We start from the raw sequence: 23,805 nt of genomic DNA, 5'->3' as shown, positions 1-23,805 counted from the left end.
GCACTGCACTTTTCTGATGGCTTCATTGGTTTCTGTGAAAATTCAGACTTTCATGTATTGAAAGTGATGGATTTCACCTAAATCTTCAAATATGAGATTGCTGCAGTGCTGTTTCACTGAGTTAGCATCAATGGACTGTAACAACAGTAATAAATGTCAAAATCATGACTTTGTTGCAGCCAAGGGAAAATGGCCATGCCAGAATCTCCAGGAACTGGTCTTAAGAAACAGTGTTCTCAGGAGTTCACTCTGAAGCCTACTGATGACCACTTCATAACAGATGATACTTGCTTCCTTACTGATCTCTCTTCTGAAACACTCGCCTTTACTAGTATTACAAAAACATTTTGGAGTTGTGGTTAAAGCTGGGAGCAAATTCCAAGAAGTTGTTACTGTTTCGTCTTCCAGTGCGTTCGTAACTGCCATCATAATCCACTACTATGGCAAATACTGAAGCGTCACAAACCTATCTATTGTAACTGATATACAGAATTTAAAAGGAAGATCAGAAATCACATTGGTAATAAACACTGAGAGGAAAGTAATTTAAACTTGGGATAAAGTGAGATAAATTTCAAGTAGTCCAAAATGGTTGTATCAGCTTGAAGGTCACAAGAGGCTGAAAGTATTACTAGAACAAAGAAAGCACAGAAATGAGTTTCTGGCACTTTCTAGTTTAGGAACTATTTTTGATTCCTGGGGAGAGTTCAGCTGCTCAAACCCGGATGTTAACTGCAAAGACAGAAGTGTCTCTTGGCAGCTGGAGGACATTACAGTAGCCAATGTCCTGTTGTTAATAGATGCTCTCAGTATTCAGAAACAGTGTTTTTTTCTTCCTTTCAGTGAGAAAGGCAAACTGTGACCAAATGTTCTGTCATGCAAAGTGTGTGGTGGAGCTAGACTAAACCATAGTGGTCACTTTCAAGAACCAAGAGACACATAAAACTGGCTTCTTTCCTGCTCTAACACACTGCAATTGCAACCACTTCAGGCTTCCTGCATTATGCCTCTTCTTGGGGCGGGGCAGAGGTGATTGGATCTTGGAAATAGTTTGAAACTTATTGGCAAATATCTGCCTTTGGGTTCAATGATTTTTTTACTCAGTCTCCTCTACCCTGAAAGCTCCTCAGGTTGCAGAGCAATGCCATGTATGGTGAAATTGCGGGAAAGCGAGTCACTGTGGAATATGGTAATTCCTGCATTAACAGCTGAATGGTTTTGCATTATCTGCTTGTCACCACTAATGCTGTGGATTCTCTGTTGTGCCACCACCACTCATGCATTGCTTAATGGACTATTTAGCCTGTGGATACATTAAGACAACTACTACATAGCTATGGCAAGATATTTTCATCTTGGCATATAGCATCTTCACTGCATCAGTCTTAAGGCCCTACCAACCATCACTGCCAACACCTTTTTGTAACATGCCTGCGTGAACGTATCCTTCCCTCTGCCAGGGCATCTAGCCCAACCCACGTGCTGTCTTGATTCTGATGCCTGGAGACACTGTGGAAAAAAAACCCAACCCACAACCACAAAACCCCAAGACGAGAATAATCTCCTGAACACTGTCTCTTAAAACCCACATTTATTTAAAGCCCTTATGTTCTAAGGACCATATCGTAATCCTTTGAAGCCACTGGCAAAACTCAGGTAGGATAAGAACTTATCCTAATGTATTAATCGAAAAACCTTTCAGAACTGTCTTTTTTTTTTTGATGCTTCACATGTCAGCTGCCACTGAAAAAGATCACCAGAAGCTAACGTGTGTAGGTGTAGTTTGGTTTAGCTTTGGATGAAATAAGTGTATTTACCTTAGCTACCCAAACCAGATTTTTACATGAACAGCATTTTCTGAAGTTCTTGGTAGTGAACTTACTCTGACTGAAGCTGTCAAGCCCAGGACCTGGAGAGAATTTCAGTGGAAGGATAACCCTGAGAATTTAACCCTACACATCCCAGGAGATGAGCCCACCAAACTAAAGTTGTAGTTAGAATATGCTATAAAAATTGGGTGTGGGCCAGACTCGTACTTGGCCTGTGCATTCAGGGTGTGCTTTGGTGGTGTGCATGCCTCTGCTTTGAATATATGCCCATAAGGAGCATTGTATGTCTGTGCACAGCCCATATAGGCATGAGTGTGTAGGACGCACATTTAGGGGCTTTTGATGTGCATATGTTTCTGTGGGTGTATGTATGTTATGTGTATCACAAGGTTACTTGAGCTGGCTGTTTTGTGCAGGCTGATGGTATTGTTGAATCTGGTGTTTCCTGGCAGGATGTTTGGTGAGTTTTGCTGTGCGCCTGTTTCCTGAGTCCAGTCTCTGTTTACAAGGATGTTGGGGCCTCTTTGCAGCACAGTATGGGCTGCTGACACTGGCAGGCCCCCTAACTGCCCCCCAACCACAGGACTTTGCAAGTCAGACACTGTCCCTTATCTCACCCTTCCAAGAATTTCTCTACAAAGGCTGCTTGTGTTGCAAGTGGGGTGCGGGAAGCTGCTATCAAATGGGAGACTGTTTAATGCTCTGGCTGGCAGGGCTGGAGTATAGGAGGTTTTGGAGTCAGAGCATGGAAAATGCAGCCCCAGCGCACATTCGGGCTGCTCCGCTGACACTCAGGGGATGTTTAATGCAGGCTTGAATAGAACAACACAGGGTTCATAATGAACTACCCTTTAAAACATTCAGAAAAAACAAACATGTGGTAGGAGCTTTTAGACAGATAGGGCATTACGTATGGATGCCAGCAGTTCAGCAGGGCATAGATAAACTTGTTTGGATCAATAAATTTGGACACTGTAGGTTAGAAAACTTGCACTGACCTCTGATGTTACTGAGTTCCAGTCACAACAGAGGGAATTATAAAAAGAAGGGGGGGGGAAGAAAAGTAGTAACAGAAAAAAAGACAATTAAAGAACAGACGTATCCTTCTTTGTGTTATCAACTGTTGTTTTGGGGACTGTGTGTGTGCATGGAGCAGTGCAGAATAGGAATACTTGCTCCCATATCAATATCTGAGCAGTTTGGGGATCCCAATTATTCAAAAATTTTCTGGCAAAGAGGAGGTGGGTCTGAAGCCCAAGGACTTCTGGGAACTCCCCTGGAGGTTGTTGCAGTTGATCTCTTCTACCACAGATTCCTGAGGGGCTGCAAGATCAGCTTTTATCATGGCCCAGTCCTCACTGGTTCAGGGAACAGTGTGCAGTGTGAAGCAGGAGGATGCATGAAACCACTGGCGCACTGATGCTGGTTCTGTCAATACCATTCATAAAGCTACCACTCCATGTGGCAAAGGAGACAGCATCGAGTGCAAACCCTTTCTTTCTTCATGAGTATGTATGCCTTGCTTGGCAAGCTTTGAAATATTTGTCATAATTTCATTGTGTTAAGCTGTGGCTGGTGGGACCTCAGAGTCACAGTCCATCACTATATACTATATACTGTGGGGGAGAAAAACAGGAGGAAAAAAACAACTCCAATGGGCAATTAGAAAGCAAAGTCATCATTAATGTTTAAGAAAATCTTGGGATATTAACCAGAGCTGTTGTGACAACGGTATGCACCAGTGTGTCATCCTTAATCAACAGTAATTGAAGAATGAACTGCTTTTTAAAGAAATATATGACTTTTAAAATAAATAAAATAAATTGAGTTTGCTGTTCAAGAAACCCAGTAGCATATTATGCCAGAATCCTGAGAATCTCTCTTAGGAGTTCACTTCCTTGGGCTTAGTGCCCATAACTAGTTATCTTTTCTTGTGGTTTGAAACAAGCCTTAAGTACAGGCACTGATGAGTGGCAGAGGAGGTCCTGTTTTCTCATATAATCCTTTGAACATTCAGGAGAGAGCAGAATCACCAGGCAAATACGAGATTTCACTGGTATTCTCATATTTCACAGTGTTCTCTTAGTGTTAGCAATAAAGTCTGCCTGCCTTTTTACCTTTTTCTCACCTGGCTGCTGGAGTCCTGGTGGCTACTAGTAATATCAAGTGAAAATAGCTTTCATCTGCTTTTCTCTGAAAAGTTTATATTTGCCCAGTTTTTTCTGCCTTAGACTCCAAGATACTCACTGTGGAGTAGGTTGTGATGAATTTCTGGTTATGCATAGCCCTGGTTAAACTGGGAATCATCATGTGGTCAGCACTGTGCAGGTGTCACTGTGCTGACTGGATTAATGTTAGCATGGAGGGTAATTTATGGAGCAATAAGTAAATCACCGAAAAACTCTGTGACAAGCCATTTGTCACCTTGTTCTAAGGAAATTCTATTGTGTTGTTGCAAAAGGAGTAAATACTCCACTTTAGACTACAGAGAAGAGAACATGAGACTCCTATTCTGACTCGATAGTATGCTTTTGTATCCTCAGTTGAGAAGCGTTATATTAAAAGAGCTTTAAACTCCACACAAGTTAAGACTTACTAGAAGGAAACAGAAGTACATAGTAGAGTGGCCAATGCAGGAGAGCATGGGAGTCTTTTTGTTAAAATGTTAGAAGGAAATGTTTCAGCATTTTCTACAAAAATATTGGCAGATCCTAATCAGTAAACTCAATTCAGTTTTTAAAAGTAGTACAATTTGATGTAAAAGTTTTGGGGAAAGTCACTCTTCAGTATATTTTGCCTCATGTTAACAGGAATCTGCATTTTAAAGATGGGCAGCTAATGCACCTAAGCCTGATTTGCTGTGAATCAAACAGCTACTTAATGAACTGGTATCCACAAGTGAACTCATGACCCTAATAAAGGCAACAACAGTTTTGGTGTTAAGTCCAAGGTGAAGGATTTTATCCCATGAGTATTAATTCCATGTCATTTTTCTTTAACCATTGTTCCTGCTCTGTAAGAAAGCTGAACTATGACCTTTTAAGAAAACATGCATAAGGCTCTACTTTCCCTTTTTTTTTCAGGCAAGCAAATTAGTGAAAATTTTACACCAGCAGTTTAGGTGGTGAGGCAGCCCTATCAAGACCCCAACAATTCCAGTCACACAGGATGCATTATTTTATTGCCAAATCATTCTTTAGTTTCCTCCCTTCTTCTCTGCATCTCTCTTTATGACAGTTTTCCTTCCAAAATATAATATTATTACCATCCAATTGGCCATATTAAATGTCTTTGTCACCGAGGAATCCAAGTGAAGATAGTTTCTGTCCATGTTGTAATTTCTTCAGAATTTCTCCATTTAAGATGCCTTGTCTCTGGCATCACACAGTATTACCTATGCCTTGGTTTTACATTGCCTTGCACATCTTTGTTCATAGTATCCCGGTAGAGTAATCAAGGGGCTGTCTGAGTTTATGCATATTGGTACTGATGTGAGAGGCCTGGGAAAGACAACAAGAGAACATGACCTGCTCATTCAAGTAAAGCAGAGAATGCATGCACACAAGTGTTACTCTGGCAATGTTAAGGCACACCGATACTGCTCTTCCTTCTGGTAGTAAGGGAAGGAGAGGGCAGCAAAGACCTACAAGGTCCAGTTCTGCTGTTTCATTTATTTTTTTGTTGGCACGAAGGTAAAAGGCTGTAATAATGTCTATGATTTAGGCAAACAGCAGAGAAGATCTGATCCCATTTAGTATGAAGCTGTTTGAAAAACATGCATTCTGCAAGGAGCTGTGAGAACTATGGAAATATTTGGGGTGTTAAGATACAGATATTTTTCCTCATAAAATGAAAAGAAGTTTCTCATTTTTGCCCTTCCATGGTCTCTGCTGCGGCCCACAGACTCAGCAAAGCTGTCATATGTCTAGGCGAGTTTTGCTAGCAGTGAAGTACAGTTACTGCTCTCAAATATCCAAACCATTCCTCCCTGAATCATTCCTCCACACCATGGCACCTCTCCTCACCTCCACTTCCTTTTTGCCCAGAAAATGGAAGTCTGTGAAGCCAAGCCCTACCCCTGGCATCACTGCAGCGTCAGTGTTGGGGGAACCCTGAGAGAGTCACAGCTGCAGCATCCTGGGCAGTCAGTTGGTATTGCCAGGTAGTAAATGCAGAACCTGCCTTCTGAACTTGAACATGGCATTGCCCTTAAAACAAGCAGCTGTTTCACCCAAGCTGAATAAAAAAGAGCTGATTATCTACTTGCTTAGCCATTAGCAACAGCCAAAAATGGGAAGAAATCAAAGTCCTGGATGCAGATTCCCCAGAGTTTTGTGGAAATGCAAGTCTTGATCTAAGCCGTGTGGCTTGGGCTTGTCTTTAGTAACAGTCCTAGCAGTTCATCAAGTTACTGCTTGTTCTGTGTATCCCCCCCAGGAGTAATGGGCAGGCCTGCAAGCCATATTGCAAATTATTGATTTTGTCTTTCTCTTCATGTAGATGAATGATGTTCTGCTGTACACATATCCCCAGAAGGATGGCAAATACCGACTGAAAAACACCTTGGCTGTGTCAGGCATGAAGGTAACGCCTCATCTGTATTATAGGCTGGAATTAAAGTTGTATAGTGGGCTGTTAGTGTTTTGCTGGTTTATGTCCCATAGCCAGCTGAGGACAAGGGGAAGGAGGGGATGGACCTGTTATCAGGGGATTCCCTTGCCTCTTACAGGAGACAGAAGGAAAAATAACATAAAGCAAACATATAAAAGATTATCTATAAGGCTGTGACTTAGTACGACAGCCTTATTCAGGCTGCATAAATAATACAAGCCAAAATCAGGTTTACCATCTGATCATGAAACTGGAGACAGAAAAGATTTATTATCCTATTTTGTCTATTCCTCTCTTCATGTCTCCAGCCAATACATGGTTGTTCCCTACAACATATTCACTAGGGCTTAGTCTGCCTGGTTTTAAACTCCTGCCACTCAAAATTTATGTAATCTTTCATTTGCCTGGTTTTCATGTGCCCTTTAACTGTTTTCATCAAAAGCATTAATGGGTTCAAAAAGTAATTAGCCAACTTTATGGGGAAAAGGTGTATTGGGAACTATTACATGCAATGATATAAACAGAGTCTCTTCTTCAGTAAATTTCTAAATTGCAGATTACAGAAACTGGACACAATTGTCCTGTTCTTACACTCTTTCCCTACGTATCCATTGGCACCAGTACCTGTGCAACAAGAGGTATTGGGCTGGAGGGGTTTTTGCTTCTTACCTAGCCATCCATTACATATGTCCTGCCAGGAACCTTCAAAACTGTTCTATAGCTAATATGCCAAGTAGTATTTATGTGAAAGAGGACTTGAAGTGGCAAGTCAGGAGTTTGGGGATCTAGGAAACAAGCAAGATGAGAATTACTAATCATTAATTCCAGCAGAATGACACGGGTGGGTTGAGGTGTTATGAAAAGGTGGGAGGCTGATCACTGTAGAGACCTGATATAGTCTAAAATTAACTATGGGTTTTCAGCTGGGGTAGGAATTGCCAAAACACCCTACTGTTAAGTGAAAAGTAGTTGCAGAACAAGTACTTGCTGGGGTACATTTGAAACAGTGAGTCCCTGGCATAATAGATGCTTGTTAATAACAACATATCAGTACCACAAAGCTGTTTCTCCTAAGTGGCTGTTGCTATTAGTGGGCAACTAATACACCACATGGCAGGGAAAAGGTTTTAGCTGAGCTGCAGCTCTTAAGTATTGTTTTTGCTCTTAAAGACCCTTGCTGCAGACAGGCATTCACTGAAGTGCTTCACTGTATAATGTCTGCATGTCAGGAAGAAAGTTATTTCCATTAATTCCAAGAATAGTCAAAACTTTTGCCCAAAATGCTCTGGCACTTGTGATCTCCTAAGGTTGTCATGTTAAAACTGAACACTGATTGATACTTTATCCTTACCTTTATAGTTGGATTAAATGATTTTTTTCCTTTAGCACCACCACCATATTGAAATAGAGAGCATTCCTCATTACAGCAGCAATACAAAAGGGAAAACCCTACCTGCCCACCTCTTTGCATTGCAATATGAAACAGATGACTGGGACATCATAGATCCATACGCATTGAGACTTGTATGGTGTACTGGTTATAGACAGTTTAACTCATGTCCACATTCATGTTCATGGCATTTGTTTCTAGGTCAGCCGCCCAGTGACAGAAAAAGCCCAAAACATCCTGAAGATTGAATATGATGAATATTGCCTGACCCTGTCAGCAAGGTACTGTCCCCAAATAGCCATGGCAGGGGGTGTTACATTCTAGAGCTGTATCTCTAGATGAGTCTAACCACTACCCAAGACTTAACTGGTGTCTCATTCTTTTTTAACTCAATTTCAGTCTGTGCTATTGTGACAGACAATGGCTGAGTGCTTGATTACACAATGAAGATATTCATTATAAATGTGAAGCTCATAAACTGTAACTAATTCAACTCATATACCGAGTAAAGATTAGAAGTCGGCTCTCGGTAATATTTTAAAAGAGAAAGAGAAGAAATTCTGTTACTAAGAGGCCTGAGTCCTTTCCATTATCTTTCACACTTTTTCCCTGTGACACTAGGAGTATGTTACATCTCCCTTTTATAAGTTCACTTGTTACCTCATACCACTAGGGTTGCAAAACTGCTGGAGAAAATAGTAATTAGGTAATACCATGCAATAAATATAACAGCATTTAATAGTGCTTAAATGACAAAGACAAAATTAAACCTTACTAGCAACCTCATGGGTCTTTCTAATAAAAGGAATTTCACTAATGAGTTTGTGTAGTGCTAGTACTGATTGTAACTGGGAGTCAGGATCTCTGTCCTGGGATCACAAGCTAATGCCAGAGAAAGATTATAAGTCAGTTTCTGATCAGAAGATAGCAGCGTACTGTATTTTTTCATGCTCCTAGCCCAAAATTATCCTGCAAATTTACCTAGAGCTACAGCAGAAAGGTGGCTGGCTTGATTTTCAGGTGTAGTTTACTACAAAAGACATAGCACACTAGCAGCAGTATTAAAATTAAGTCTTCCAAATAACAAGGTCTTCAGTGCTTTTAAGTACTGACTTTCCCACCATTAGTCTCCAACTACAGCATGGCTGGAAACACAGCAGACTTCCCTAAATTACACAGTGCAACAGAAAGACAGGGAGGGCACTTTCTTATTCAGAATCAGAATTTGGAGCTCTCATCCTTCCCAGAGCACTTGCCATCTATGGATGGTGCTCAGAGACCTGTCAAAGCCTGTTTGTCAATTTCCTTTTATAACCAGCAAATGAGAAAATATCTGAGATTTTCTTAGAGCTGCACACTCATCACAGCCCTCAAAATATACACCCAGTACTTCTGAATTACCTGCTGCCAGTTACAAAAGCAGGATGTGTACAGTCCTTCTGTATTGTAGAGAGGAAATAACTGCTGCATGTCCCCTTTATTCAGGGTAACTGAAGTTGGCATCCCTAGTGAGAAGCTTGGGATGTTCTGCTTGCATTGTTATGTTGTTTCTTTGCCTTTTGTACTCATATCAAGTCTGTGCTTAGTTAGCCTAAACAAAGCATGTGAGGCCACTGTGAGCTATGTTTCTTTGGTAGTAGATAGAACCAGGGCCTGAGACTAAGGTTGCCCTTCTGATAACAGCCAGACGGAGACTGACTCTTATCAGAGCACTGGGATAGAGCCCCTTTCCCTTCCTTGTGCTGCTCATTCTGGGACCGATCTGCCATAAGTCACCCAAGAACATTTTTTCCTCTCCCGTTTTGTGCTGGCTGGCAGAGCTGATGAGACACCAGTGGGACAGCATGCTTTCCTAACGCCACTGCACAACATCTTTGGCTTGCTACACTCACCAAAAGGAGCACCAAAGACAGAAAAGTACCAGAAGGCTTCAAGCATCCCTACAGACTGTATCTTTTACTGCTCACATTGAGGTGCTGCAAGTCTGCACTGAAGGCCAGTTGTTAACAATCACAACCCAAACCTCAATGCCTTTACACTGGTATGAGACAGGATGAATGCACTGAGGAAATACAGCATGAGTGCCAGGGACTGAAGGCAGTAGAATGAGGATGACCAAAGCTCAGAAGTCAGCGGGGCTACATGAGCAGATGGCACTGTAAAGTCTTTACATCTCCTGCTGAAAATGGCTTGATCACCTGAAGAGCCACGCTAACCGCTTGCAGTGAGCTGGTAACAGATCTGAGCACAGAGCCTTTATGGAGAAGGCTCATACTGCTCTTATACCCTTATTTGCATTTCAAAAATGTTACCCCTGGACACAGGGGTAACCATGTGGTGCCCATATAAAAAACCAGAGCACTGGGAGAACGCAGTCAGTGTTACCTCCCTAAAAGACTAATTCAGAGTGACAGTGATAGCACTGCAACAACATCCCATCCCATCCCAGTCCAGTTTCTGTGTTCCATGGATGTCCCCTGCTGACCAGGAGACTGCAGTGACAAATTTGACCTTCTCTTTCTATTTGCTTAAGGAAGAATATATGAGCCAACACGGATAACTGCTAGCTCAGCACAAAAGGTGCAGCCCAAAAATCACACAAGGACCAAATGTGGCAATGGTGAATCAAGGTCTGAGCTTCTCGAGCCTCAGACATTCAGCAAAAATTCCTCTGAGCCTTCATGCAACCAATGAAATAGCTAATTAAGGATAGGCCAGTGCCAATTGACATAATTTATCTTACTCATCAGCAGACAGGTGTTATTCCCACATTTAGACACTAATAACCTGTGATTACTGCCTAGAGATGTTTAATGGAGTGGAGAAGAGGTTAAAGGGGCCAGTTAGGTATCAGGCTTTTAATACCAGAAGGTCCCTCTTATCTGTCTTTCCCCAAGTGGCTTTAATTTACACCACTATATGGGTCATGATTTCCTTTGTTTTTTCAAATCATATCTTAATTCTCAAGTGAAGAGAATTTCCAAGAAAGAATTAGCAAGAGAAAGGTTGAAGCCAGGACTTCTTCTAGTGCTTTGCAGGCTGCAAACATGACTTGTCTGGAAGATACAGACAACTTCAGGTTTCTTAGAAAGTGTAATTTGACATGACTTTTGGTAGCAATAAGGACTGACTAGTAGTGCGACTCTTGCCAGAGATGATCTCCTGTAACATAGCTGCTTGGCTTGCAGAGGTTAGCCTATATGCAAGTAGATACACTGGCTCAGAGTTTCTGCTCCCATTTCTGCTCCAGGCTTGTTGAATTTTACAGAGGCTGGTGTTTTTCAGACAAGGGCTTATGCTCATGGTGCAGAGGGATGTTAAGTCAGAGACCATTGATAAAATCTGGTATTTCCTCCCTTTTTGTGCCTTTTTTTTTTTTAAGGCCACAAAAGACAAATTGTTCTCAGATGTCTTGTTTGGTGGCCTTCATGAGGACAGTGTGAGGAAATCACAGCTGAACAGCAGCTGGCAATAATGCCACTGCTAATTTTTACAACAAAGTCTAGTGGGTAGCTTTAATGTGAGTGGCTGGTATGACTCGGGGAGGGGAGACCACACTGAGTTGCATTCCCTCCTGTGACTGATGCTGGGAACAGCTAGAGCTGTGCACCATTTCAGCTGGACAGGAAGCGCACAGTTTGAAGTCACAGCAGGAAAACCAGCTAACACAGGCAGGACAGCTTATGGCTGTAACAGAGCGAATGCATCTGGGAAGTAACAAGCACTAAGAGCCCTGCTGCTTTTCTGGGATAGCTGACTGGCAGAGAAGCACAGACTGGTCACTGTTTTGCCTTGTGCAAAGGGGGCATCTAGGGGCCAGTCTGGAGAACTACTGGCCTCCATGCGTAACTGCAACTAGAGGGAATGCAGAACTTCCTTCCCAAATTGCTGTCCTGGCCTCTTGCCAGGAGACTGGAGATTGTCTGTGATGGAGCTAGAGGAAAATTCACATTCACATTTCTACCGTGGGTGACAGACTTCTGCATTTCCCAACATGCAGATCATGTAAGCATCCCACTGTAGAGATGAGCATAAACACGCTTACTTTGAGCAACCCATGCCAACCCTACATGCCCTAGAGTACCTAAAAGCTAGGGCAGACATGACAAAAAGAGACATTTCATATTGCCCTATGTGATTTAGGATTGAGCGGCTTATAGTGAAGTCAGAGACTACTTTAAAAAATTTTCTGGGCATTTAGTTCCTTCTCAGTCACAGTCCTAGCCATGGACCTACACTAATCATCCTGCTGAGTATGTCCAACAGTCAATTTTGTTCCTTGTTGGAAAAGAACCCGTTCAATGCAGTAGCGGGGAAAAGCAAACATTCATAAAGTGAAGCTTTTCTCCTCTGATCCAGAAACAGCTTGTTTCAGTCCCTGCTGTGCATGGCATTGACTGCTCTGCTGTATTTCATTCCACAGCTCTTGCTCAGAAAGGGATGACTGGTACAGCTGCATCAGCAGACACATCCCAGATGACTACAAAGCTCACAACACTTCCACTTTCCACAGCAGCGTGGAGGTAAAAGGAGACCAACTCTTGCAATGCTTGAAAGGGGAAGGGGGAAGGGAGAGAAAGAGAGGGGAAAGGAGGAGGGTTATAAAACACAGAGTTCCCAGTAGGAAAACATTCTTACTATTTTCATTTAAACCAGAATGCCAAGCTTAAATAATGAAGCTCATTGCAGCTCATGGGACACCTCTGAAATGTTAATCACACCCTATACTCTGTGGTCTTTGCTTAAATAGGCGTTCTTCTGGAGGAAGACTATTTTGTCCTGAAGGGTAACTATTTTGGATGAACTAAAAATAGCTACAAACTTCATAGACTTTAAGAAAACAAAACTACCCAGTAGTTACACTAATATCATACACACAATAGTCACTGCCAGTGCAAACCCCACCAGCAATATTCTAATTGTATCAGCACAACTGATGTATATTATTATCATCTCATTCATTTCAGTTGTACTACTCCCAGTTAAGAAGGCAAAGAATGCATCTGACAAAAAGTAAAAATGCTATTTTAGGTTATGTAGAACCCCAGTTTTACTAAATAAGACTAATTGGGGAAAAAAGAGTGCTGTTAAGGCCACACCTGGAGTGCTGTGCCCAGTGCTGGGCTCCTCAGTACAAGAGAGACACGGACAGACTGGAGAGAGTTCAACAAAAGGCCACAAGGATGATTAAGGGACTGGAGCACCTCACAGTTGAGGAGAGGCTGAGAGAGCTGGGACTGTTCAGCCTGGAGAAGAGAAGGCTCAGGGGGATCTCATCAATGGGTATAGATACCTGAAGGGAGGGTACAAAGAAGATGGAGCCAGGCTCCTCTCAGTGGTGCCCAGTGACAGGACTGGAGGCAATGGGCACAAACTGAAACACGGGAGGTCCCCGCGAACATCAGAAAACACTTTTTCACTCTGAGGGTGACTGAGCACTGGCACAGCTTGCCCACGGAGGCTGTGGAGCCTCCATCCTTGGCAATATTCAAAGCCACCTGGACACAGTCCTGAGCAGCTGGCTCTAGGTGGCGCTGCTTAAGCAGGAAGGTTGGACCAGATGACCTCCAGAGGTCCCTTCCAACCTCAACCAATCTGTGATTCTGTGATTTAATTTTTGAAGACTTCAGGAAGTAAAAGATGAATTCAAAAAACAAAACAGGATTTTCCTTCTGGCCTGAAGTGAATCTACGTTCAAATATTTAACAAGAAAAAATTAGAAATTAGTACAGCAACTTAAACCAAATCCTTTTTCAGCAAATGAAAAAATAATTTTTTTTGCAGCTCTGCTTCTGATGTAAACCTGAATGCGCGCAAGGAGAAATTTGGAGGAATTTGATTTTTCTGTGTTTAAATCCTATTTGTCTGCAGAAGTCTAATTTCCTTATAGGAAACGTCCTAACAAACAGTCCTTCAAAGGCACAAGAGCTTGCACTACTTGTGCCAAACACTAAGCTGCTGTGAACTGACAGTGGGGTACCCATAGTACTTTGGTGCTGAACCTGAAGTAACACAGCTTCTCAGCAGAGCTTATTAGATTGGGTTCAGTTCCACATTGACCATGGCTCCCTGGGCTTGAAGCAAAGGCACCTGTACAACACTGCAACGTGGTGTGTTCCAAGAAATGGGAACAGTGAATACATTTTCTAAAGCTGCTTACATATATTCAGATCAGCCATGGAAAACATGGATCAGATTTGGATTGTGTGGGGGTACATTAATCTTTGGTTTTACTGTTTTCTGTACTCTCGCTTCTCCGATCATAGAAGTGTCCCAAGGTATAATGACATAAAGAGCTCAGGCCCTTTTTGACTGAAAGCTATAGAGCTTTTTACGGATATTATTTCAAAAGCTGTTAATAAAAAGATGGCTTTAACTCATGTCCTTACCTGCAATTTGCATATGCAATGAATCAGATCCTTCCCTGATGCAGAAGAGTGTCAGTGCCTGACCAACAATAAATCTACATGGATTTTTACCTGTTGTGATTCTGGCTTTAACAGCACCACGTACTGATTGGCCACAGTCTTTCAGTGCTGAAGCAGCTGTATCTCACTTACAATGTGCATTAGGAATTAGAAAATTTGGGGATCTTAGCAGGTGAAGGTAGGCTGAAATGAGACGAGAATTGTATGTGATGGAGGGGGGCTGACTGAGCGTACTTTGGAAGCATGGATGCTTCTTCATTTGTTCTTGTTTGATTTTAAGCTAAGGGAAAGGCTTGGAATACCCTTGGGTGAGAGGCCTCCTACTTTGGTACCTGTGTCCCATGTCATGATGTGCATGAACTGTGGCTGTGACTTTACCCTCACTTTGAGGCGACATCATTGCCATGCCTGTGGGAAGGTAAGAGCTGTACAAGGTTCTCAGGGAGGCTTTATTCACACCTCTAGGACACTGGCTGCCACTGCTGTAACTTTTGCAAACTTGTAGCAACATCAAGACCAGAATTTGACTTCTCACAGAACCTGTTAGTGCTTTGATAAATTAGGTAATTAGGTTTCTAATGACTCTAGTAGGAACAACAGTAACCTTCCCCTGAGGGTCAAATTAATTCCCAAAGGCTAGTAGTTGAAGGCTTACAGGGTAATTGTTGCTGAGTCCAGCCATTATATCTGATATACAGCTAGCTCTAGAGACAATGAAGCAATACACCAAAAATATAGGCTCTGCTCTAGACCAGAGCAGTAGCACATCTAGTCCATGTCCTGTCCCTAATAACAGCTGGTAAAATCATCTTCCAAGAAAAGTGAAGACACTCAGCAGCAGAGCATGGTTTGGTCAGTGACCAAAGGGAAAGTTTCCTCTGTGCTCCATTGAAGAGCTGCTGCCTCTTACCCTGAAGCCAAGGGGATCTATAAGCTTTCTTGGTTTTGTCCCTTTATCACTGACTCTAGATATTTGTTTATACACATAAACCTGCAGTCCTGTTTTAAACCATGGCTGTCTTTTAGCCTCAGTGATTTTTTTTTATCAAGCTACCAGTAATTTTTGCTAGTACAAAAAAGCATTTACTTAATCTTTTTTCTAATTCCACAGAGAAGATCAGTGTGTACCCAGGGATAGTGGGAACATGCAGGCTTGCTCAAGAAAACAATGTTACTAACAAAGCTATGAAAACAAAAGTAATACTGAAGTATAAATTCCTGGGGACTTGGGCACAGCAATGGTGTGCAACCAAATACAGTGATCAATTCTGCTTGGCTTACAACAGTGTAAATCTACAGCAATCACATTTCAGCCAGTAGACTTGCCCTGACTGCTACAGTTTTAGGAGAGAGTCATATCTGGTCCGCTATCCATCTTCCTCTCCCAGCCAGCTCAGAAGATTTGCTTTGTATGTGCATGTATATAAATTTAAGTTATATTTACGGGCATCTCTCCTTGCTGGAACAGATTGTATGCCGAAATTGTTCAAGAAACAAGTACCCTATGAAGTACCTCAAAGATCAAGCAGCCAAAGTCTGTGATAGCTGCTATGTGGAACTTAAGAAAAGAGGTAAGGTTCCTTCATTCTTGGCAAAACTGACAAGCCCATTTCCTGCCTGTATAATGGGGAGCCTTTAGGATCTGCCTACCATGTTAAAGAGGATTTCTCATTTCAAGCACGAGGCATATGTATTGAGGTCCCAGGAGTGCCAGGCTGTATAGCAGCTAAAACTGTTTTAGCAAGCCAGGTTCTCTGAGGGCTCTCCTGGCCTTTTGATAAACCAGAAAAATGATAAAAACTATGTCCTCTGAGGAGCGGCTGAGGACATGGGGTTTGTGTAGTTTGGAGAAAAGGAGGCTGAGGGGTGACCTCATTGCTCCCTGCAGCTTCCTGAGGAGGGGAAGCAGAGAGGGAGGTATTGATCTCTTCTCCCTGGGATCCAGTGACAGGACACGTGGGAATGGTTCAAAGCTTCGTCAGAGGAGGTTCCGACTTGACATTAGGAAACATTTCTTTACCCAGAAGATGGTCAAACACTGGAACAGGCTTTCTAGAAAGGTGGTCAATGCCCCAAGCCTGGCAGTGTGTAAGAGGCATTTGGACAATGCCCTTAATAACATGCTTTAACTTAGATGATTGTTGTAGGTCCCTTCCAACTGAACTATTCTATTCTGTGATGTAATTATAGATAATAGCTCTTCCCTGTCATTTCTAATGAATTATCCATTGAAGTGAAACAATGGCTTTACAGTAAGTTCCTCACTATCCTCATCCATGTTGTAGCTTTTACAACAACAAATGCTGAGGTAAAGTGCAGAGTCACTAAGAGCTTTTCTACATGGCGAGTTAATGTGGTTACAGATGAAGGCATGAATTCAAAGCAGAAGAGCCTGCTGCCTAAGTAGAACTCTGAATTATTGCCCTACTATATAAGTCCCTTTTCTGATTTAAATACACATCCAAATCAAAGATAAAAGCAGGGGTTACATATATATGAACAGAGAATCAACAGAAAATAATGTTCTTGCACAACTATTCATGTAGACAAGCTCTAAAAGTAGGCACATTATACTGTCAAGGATAAAAAGGTGGGGACAGATGAAGTTTAGTTTTTCCATCCTGATTAAAGAAATTCACACTAGCCAAGCAAACAATGAACAGATGCCGCCACAACAGCCAAAAAAGTATCCCCAAGCCACTGCATGTCCAAGAAGTGATAACTCACATTTGTGCTAAAACAATGCTGTGCTTTACTAAGAGCTTCCAGACAATGTGTGTTGCCAGAAGTGAGATCACGAAGATATGAACTCAGACAACTGGGGTTAATGAAGATTGACAGAGACAGAATAACTCCCATGCAGAACTCAAAGAGAATGGTTCATACAGAAAGAATGTCCCATTAGTGAATCTATCTTGCAAAGGTGTTACAGAACATAGAGGGGATAGATGGAAAAGCCATTTGCTTAATGCTGATTTTAAATTAGAAGAAAACAAACTATGTTTTGTGCTTTGTCAGCTTTCTTGCAGGCTTCTTTGAAGTAGCTGTAGGTTATTACCATTAACCTAGGGTGCTATGAAATCCACCCATCTAATCAGACTTAAAGGGGTGATTTGAAAGAAAAGCTAAAATAAAAACCGGCTATGGAGGAGGCATTGCATTTTCCTTAGTCATTTGCATTAGTGTATTGTGTGTCTCTTACCCGTAGTCTGATATGTACCAATTCATCCATTTCCCCCTTCCCTTTCTGAATTTTCTTAATCTTGCAGAGCGGCCACTAAGTGTGAGCTTCCCTCCAACTTCATCCAGGTGTTCAAGCAGTGCCTTCTCCTCTGTCTTCCACAACATTCATTATTCATCTTTTAAGAAACAGAAGAAGATCCCTTCAGCTCTTATGGAGGTAGGACAAAGCTGCCTGAGAAAGGCAAGGAATTGCAAAGAACTGTGTGCTCATACTTTAGCAGCTATGTTTATAATTTATTCTGTGTGCAGTGGGCTCAGCCCATGCCCTGGTCTACTTTCATCATGCAATTATTTTTTTCTGTTTTTCATAATAGTGTTTAAAATACAAAATACTCTGAGCTCTGAAGATACCACAGAAGCTTCTTGAGCCCACTGAGAAACTGAATTAGAGCAGTGTACTTTAATTTGCTCATCAGCCTGTGAAGTCTTTAGAAAACTAAGATGACTTCAAGGTACCAGGTAGTACAACAAGGCAGATCACAGACAATGACAAGTATCAACAGAGCATGATATACTGTTGACCAGTTACCTTTTTTGACAAGACTCTTACTTCTGAAATCTTATTTTGATTTCAAGAGAAATAAAATACCACTTACTTAGGGAATAGACTCTAGTCCTTGGCAATCAGTTCAGGAGCATACATGTTTAATCAGGCACTTTCCCTCCAGCTCAAACCAAACTATTTCAAATCAAATGGTTAAAATCTTGATCCCACCAACATAAACAAATAAAATTCCCACCAATTTCAGAACCAGCAGGCAAAATTTCAGCCCCATTAGGAAAAAAGCATTGCCTTTCTATCCACAAGGAGGCAGCACATGTTTGTTAATATAAACTGTCTCACAATAGCATTGCTCCATAACTTTTTCTAACTTGCTTTATCCAGGTCCTGGAACATTTCTGCTCTGCTGCAAAACACTGCTATATTACTGCTCAGTCTTCTCTTGTGTCAGTGCTACAAAAGCTGGTTTCCAATCTCTGCCCTTTGTTTCTAAATCCAATACTACTGCAGTTTACTATTGTAACTAATAACCCATACTGCATAGTGTGTGTGTGTGTATAGTTCCATCTATTCAAAATCTGGATCTTTAAGAACATTAAGCACTTAGATCTAAGTGCTTATATTTTTTCTGTCTTGATATTTTAATGGCATACTTATGGTTTCATGGACATAGACCTTGTTGTCTGGTGTGATGCAAACATGCATGATCAGGAGGGGAGAAGCCTTTGCTGTTACAAATCCTGATTTCTCCTACCCTGCTCCAGGTGGCAGCCTCAGGAGAGGGAGCTACCATCAGTGGTTACCTCAGCAGATGTAAGAGAGGCAAAAGACACTGGAAGAAACGCTGGTTTGTTATCAAAGGGAAAGTCCTCTACACCTACATAGCAAACGAGGTACTGTGCAATCTGACTTGAAATAGTTTCCTGTCTGAGTTCCCTTCTTTACTCCCTACAGGCGCCACAAATGAATGTGATACATATAAATGGCAGTTCTCACAACTACCTGCCTTCTGAGACCTGGTCCTAACAGACTGAGTCCTCAGCAACCCTCTTCACAAACTGCCCTTCATTCTTTGACTTCTTGCTATTCATGCTATTATATACCGTCAACCACTATGAACGTTAGTCTACATATTTACACCTAAAGACTTCAAGGTCCTTAGGCATTCTCTGGTGCACTTGGTAACTGTCACATATTTTGTAGATTGATGATGCTATGATCCATTTATGGTGGGGAGGAGAAACTTGTAGTTTTGCAAGTATAAATAGGACACATTTGTCCTACACGTACCAACAGGGAAACAGAAGAGGCAGTTTGCAGAGGTGAGAATGCTGCCTTGTGTATTGGCCTGTAAGCTCCTCCTTACAGCCAAGGAGGTTGGGTATCAACTAGATAATTTTTATGCATTTTGTCTCTTCCTAGTCCCTTATTTTAATTTCTTCTCCTTTGTGAATAGTTGCGATACAAATAAACTTGAAGTAAGTGTGATACAAAGTTTGGTTATAACTGGCAGATTTCATAAGCAGAAGCATAAAAATTCATTTTGCTGAACAAAGGACACAGAATGCAAGAACCATAGTAATAGCAATATTTGGTACTTTAAGCCTTCAGAACACATTGCAAACGTCAATTATTTAAACTTTCATCACCACTGTGATGGTTGCATGAAGCAACATTATCCCCTTTAAACAGGTGAAGAGATTGAGGCACAAGAGAGTTCATGATTTGGCCAGCAATTCAGACCATTAGCATTAAATTCTGTATCCAATACATTTACCTTACCTCTGCTAACCTTAAAAGTGATCATTTTTGGTTCAACAATAGGGAAAAAGCAATAGATATCTAATTACACTTTGCATTCCCAGTTTGCAATTTAGCTTCTAAAAGCAGAGGCAAAGGCAACATACACATGTAGAAAATATTACCTAAATACAGTGACCAAAACTGCAGCTATCAGTAACAGCTAAACTGCAATTTGATTAAGGCTTATTGTTTCCTTTAACTTGTACAAAGCAGTGTCTGGCAAGCAAAATTCATCCATGTTTCTTGGGAGTAAATTAACAATTAATAGCATTACCAGCTCAGAAATTTCAGAGCAGCATTTTGGAAAGCAAGTGTGCTGTCTGAGACAGTGCAGATTTCTAAAAAAGTTGCTAGTGCTATGAAAGGAAATGACAAGGTACCAAAAAGATGACTACTTGCACGCAGCAAATAAAAATGGTTGAAAGGAACATAACTGGCAGTGGGTCTCAGGCTTTCAGAACTGCTGCTGTACTGTCCCATACTCTCAGTAACCTCTAGTTTGCCTCCTGGACCATTAAGTCAAAGATAGCCATTAAAGTAATGGCTAATTTGACCTTCATGGCCATGTGGATGATCATGAAGAACTGGACTTTTAGAGTGTTTGAGTTCAGGACTAAGATGAGAGAAACGTGCAGTACACAGGCACTGCTCATGTTTAGGTAAGAGCCACCAATCCAGCAGAAGATTCACACCACTGCTTTTGCAGCCCTGTCAGAGAGGGGTTATATCATTATTTGGTTTTCAGAAAGAGCCCTCAAATCATTACAAGCCTTCTCTCTAAATTTTGGTTCATTTCTTGTTTGCTTTCAGGACAAAGTTGCCACAGAAAGTTTGCCTTTGTTGGGTTTCACCATTGCCCCAGAAAAGGAGGAAGGAAGTACGGACACAGTTTTCCATCTCTACCACAAGCAGACTCTCTTTTATAGCTTCCGAGCAGAGGATAACAATTCAGCACAGAGGTATGGGGGTAGACTTCCACACTAGCCAGTGTGCAGGTCCAAAAGCTTATGTAGGGCTTTTCCCTCTCCTTCACTTCAGAATGTCTTCATAACAGAGGAAACAGTGAGCTTTCAGAGTGTTGATTAAGCCCAATTGCATGTGACTGGCCTGGGTGACATTAAAAATCTACCTGGTGCTTTTCAGTTCCTTCAGGAAGGAGAATTTGCTCCCTTGTATAGGTAAAGAGGAGGCTGAGTCTCAAAAGTCATGCCTAGAAGTCTGTCAAATGTGATTACTGTACAGAAACTTCTCTGATTTATGTGTTCTATTTATCCATCTCTCAGTTTCCTCATCAACAAATAATTGTTTAGATTTCCCATTCTAATGCTACTGCTTCCACATAAGAAAATAGTCATGAAATTAGTAATAAAAATGCCAGCACCTCAAGACACACAGGGAAGGAAATGAGTGTTTATGGGAGGTTTTGTTGCTTTAAAAATACTTCAGTGGTCTCATCCTTCCTATTCTAAGACAGCACTTGTACTATCTTTGAGATTTTACAATAAATTACTGGTAAAGGTTGTACTAGAATGCAAGAGTTGTAGTACCCAGTTCTCTGCTTTACTCACAAAACTATAGTTCCTTATTAGAGCTGGGATAGGAAATACAGTCCTCTTCAGGCTTTACATTCTTAAAATACTTATTTTTCTTAAAATACATATGTTCTTAAAATGCATAGAATTTTATATGTACCACTTTTTCTTTCCTGCCCTTTTTAGGTGGATTGAAGCCATGGAAGAAGCATCCATATTATAGCAGCTATCACTCAATGGACTTGGAATAAATTCTCAGATTTCTACACATTCCCAGCAACCCTCTTCTGTCTTACAAAACTGAACAGTGTATTTCAGGCAAACTGGCTACATACACTGGATATGAACTGTTTCCAAATTGCTCTTTCTGCTTCCTTCTTCTTACATCCACGTTTTTGCAAATGGAAACTTTAAAATAGAGAATATTTATGGTGATCTTTATGTCTGTGCAAGTTCAACCCGTACTCTAAGCTTCTTCTCTGATCCCACAGTAAACTAAGTCTAACGTCAAGACAAGAAAATACCTGGAAATACTGTATACAGTAAGTAACAGGCTCAGTTTTACTTACTCTAGAGCACTATCATATTTCATTGGGTTGGTTTTGATGTCTACCATGAAATGAGAAACAATGTAGTAAACAACAAATGCTCATTTAAAGCACTTTATTATTTTTATTGAACTACAGCTTCATTTTTTCATGTTTCTAAGGAGTTCTGTGGCCTGATTTATTACTCATCCATTAACAAAGTGCCAGCATGAAATTATGTCCCGCGTATGCTAAATTGATTCCACAGAAAATGAACGAACACCACATTCAATTTACCTGGTCTACCAACACTTCACTGGCTATGATCCAGGATAATTACTTACTATCAATTTATACTTTTACACCAATCACTGTATAATTTATTTTAAAGGGTTTCATTTCATACCACTGCAGTACTTTGAAATGCACTCCAGTAGCTCTACAAATCCAGACGTTGAATAACTTCACTTCTCCCTAAATACCGCATCAGACTCAAACCCAAAGGTTATTTTTAATTTATTATAAACCTACAGACAGTTTTTATTTAACACTAGTCTACCTAGTAGTGTTAAGATTTTTATCATCTATTTAAGTAGTCTATCTTTATTTTCAAAGCTCCTGTTGTTTCTGCTGTTCTTGTTATGAAAAATGTCATCAAAAGTTTAATCCATTTAACCAGCACACCATTTGAAATATGCTGGTGGGCTGAAATGCACTTGTCTGAACCTGCCCTGCTGGAGTGCTTTGGAACTCCTGTGGCTAAATGTATCTTACATCAGACTGCTGTTGTGCACTACATCTCCAGGGCTGGATTCTCACCAGCCAAGTGTCTGCATGACTTTAAAGATGCTGTGCTGCTTTACACCAGCTGAGGATATAGATCCCTGGAGTTTGGGGGTTTGGGTTTTTTTGTTTTGGGGTTGTTTTTTTGTTTTTAGTGTTTTGTTGTTTTTTTAATAAAGAAGGTTGAGAAGTGGTGTTCTAATCATTGCAATAAAATGTTTTTGTGCCCTATATTTGTCATAATATTTGACTGAGGAATAGAATGGCATTTATGATTAAAATATAGCTTTGTATAAAAATACCATGTTCAAGAATTTACTTACATTAAAATATGGGGGGGTGATTTTTATTACTTTCATTTTTCCCTTTCTTCAAGAAGCTTTATGGATATCTGAATTTTTGACCCTAGCAAACTGTTTAGAATTGTTGGTATTTTAAAGGCCTATAATATATATCCAAATGATAAAGGCAGTTCAATTTATCACCTGGAAAAACAAGCTTAAAAAACAAATACACACCTACCACTAAATAAAAATATAGTTGTTCTGGGTTTTTTTGATACATCTGAGTCTTTAGTTAATGGATGAACACCAATGTTAACTCTTTGTTTCATGTTAGAATCATGGCCTTGCTACCAATACACTGTAAATGTTTATCTCCCCCTTAAAAACATTTTGCACTGACAAAAAAATAAGAGAATGTTGAATACAGAGTAAGATCTCTAACCATGGTCCCAAACAAAACAAAACTGCACTACAGAACAACAGTATTATGAAGATTTAGGTGCTGATTTTTAGTGACTGTTGTATGAAGTTTTCAGTTATAAGCAGAAAATGAATACATGAAAATATTTTGTTGTAAAAAATAAGATACAGTGCTATTAAACATTGTTTTAAGTAACGTGGAAAAATAAAAGATCAAAACATAACTGCAGTTCTACAGGCTTTTCCTTTATATTATTTTTACCTTCTTTAATTTGAGCTTTGCAGTTCCAGTTACTGTTAACGGACACTTACCTATTAACCAATTCTCTGACAAACTAAGGAAGAGCATCAAATCAGAAGATGGTGATGGAGGCCTTCTGGTAGAAACAGGATTTAGACCTAATTGCTATGATGAAGTGTTTCAGTCCACACTGCATTTAGCTCCTGTAAAAC

General features: G+C 40.8%; 1 protein-coding gene across 2 annotated transcripts in view; it reads left to right on the top strand.

Moving 5' to 3' along the window:
* Positions 1–23,576, top strand: part of FGD5 (FYVE, RhoGEF and PH domain containing 5) — a 118,096-nt gene extending 94,520 nt beyond the window's left edge. For both annotated transcript variants that reach the window (XM_087744645.1, XM_087744643.1), the window contains exons 13-21: positions 6,330–6,413; positions 8,032–8,111; positions 12,254–12,353; positions 14,539–14,676; positions 15,727–15,829; positions 17,528–17,658; positions 18,768–18,896; positions 20,617–20,765; positions 21,525–23,576. In XM_087744645.1, coding sequence (XP_087600771.1) covers positions 6,330–6,413; positions 8,032–8,111; positions 12,254–12,353; positions 14,539–14,676; positions 15,727–15,829; positions 17,528–17,658; positions 18,768–18,896; positions 20,617–20,765; positions 21,525–21,561 — 951 coding nt within the window. In that variant the 3' untranslated portion in view covers positions 21,562–23,576. The remainder of the gene's footprint in view (positions 1–6,329; positions 6,414–8,031; positions 8,112–12,253; positions 12,354–14,538; positions 14,677–15,726; positions 15,830–17,527; positions 17,659–18,767; positions 18,897–20,616; positions 20,766–21,524) is intronic.
* The last annotated feature ends 229 nt before the right edge of the window (positions 23,577–23,805 follow it).

This window comes from Nipponia nippon, unplaced genomic scaffold (assembly GCF_047370975.1).
Source record: "Nipponia nippon isolate SJK-2023a ecotype South Korea unplaced genomic scaffold, ASM4737097v1 scaffold_9, whole genome shotgun sequence".
NCBI lineage: Eukaryota > Metazoa > Chordata > Aves > Pelecaniformes > Threskiornithidae > Nipponia > Nipponia nippon.
The sequence above is the reverse complement of the archived record's forward strand: the minus strand, read 5'-3'. Positions and strand labels throughout refer to the sequence as shown.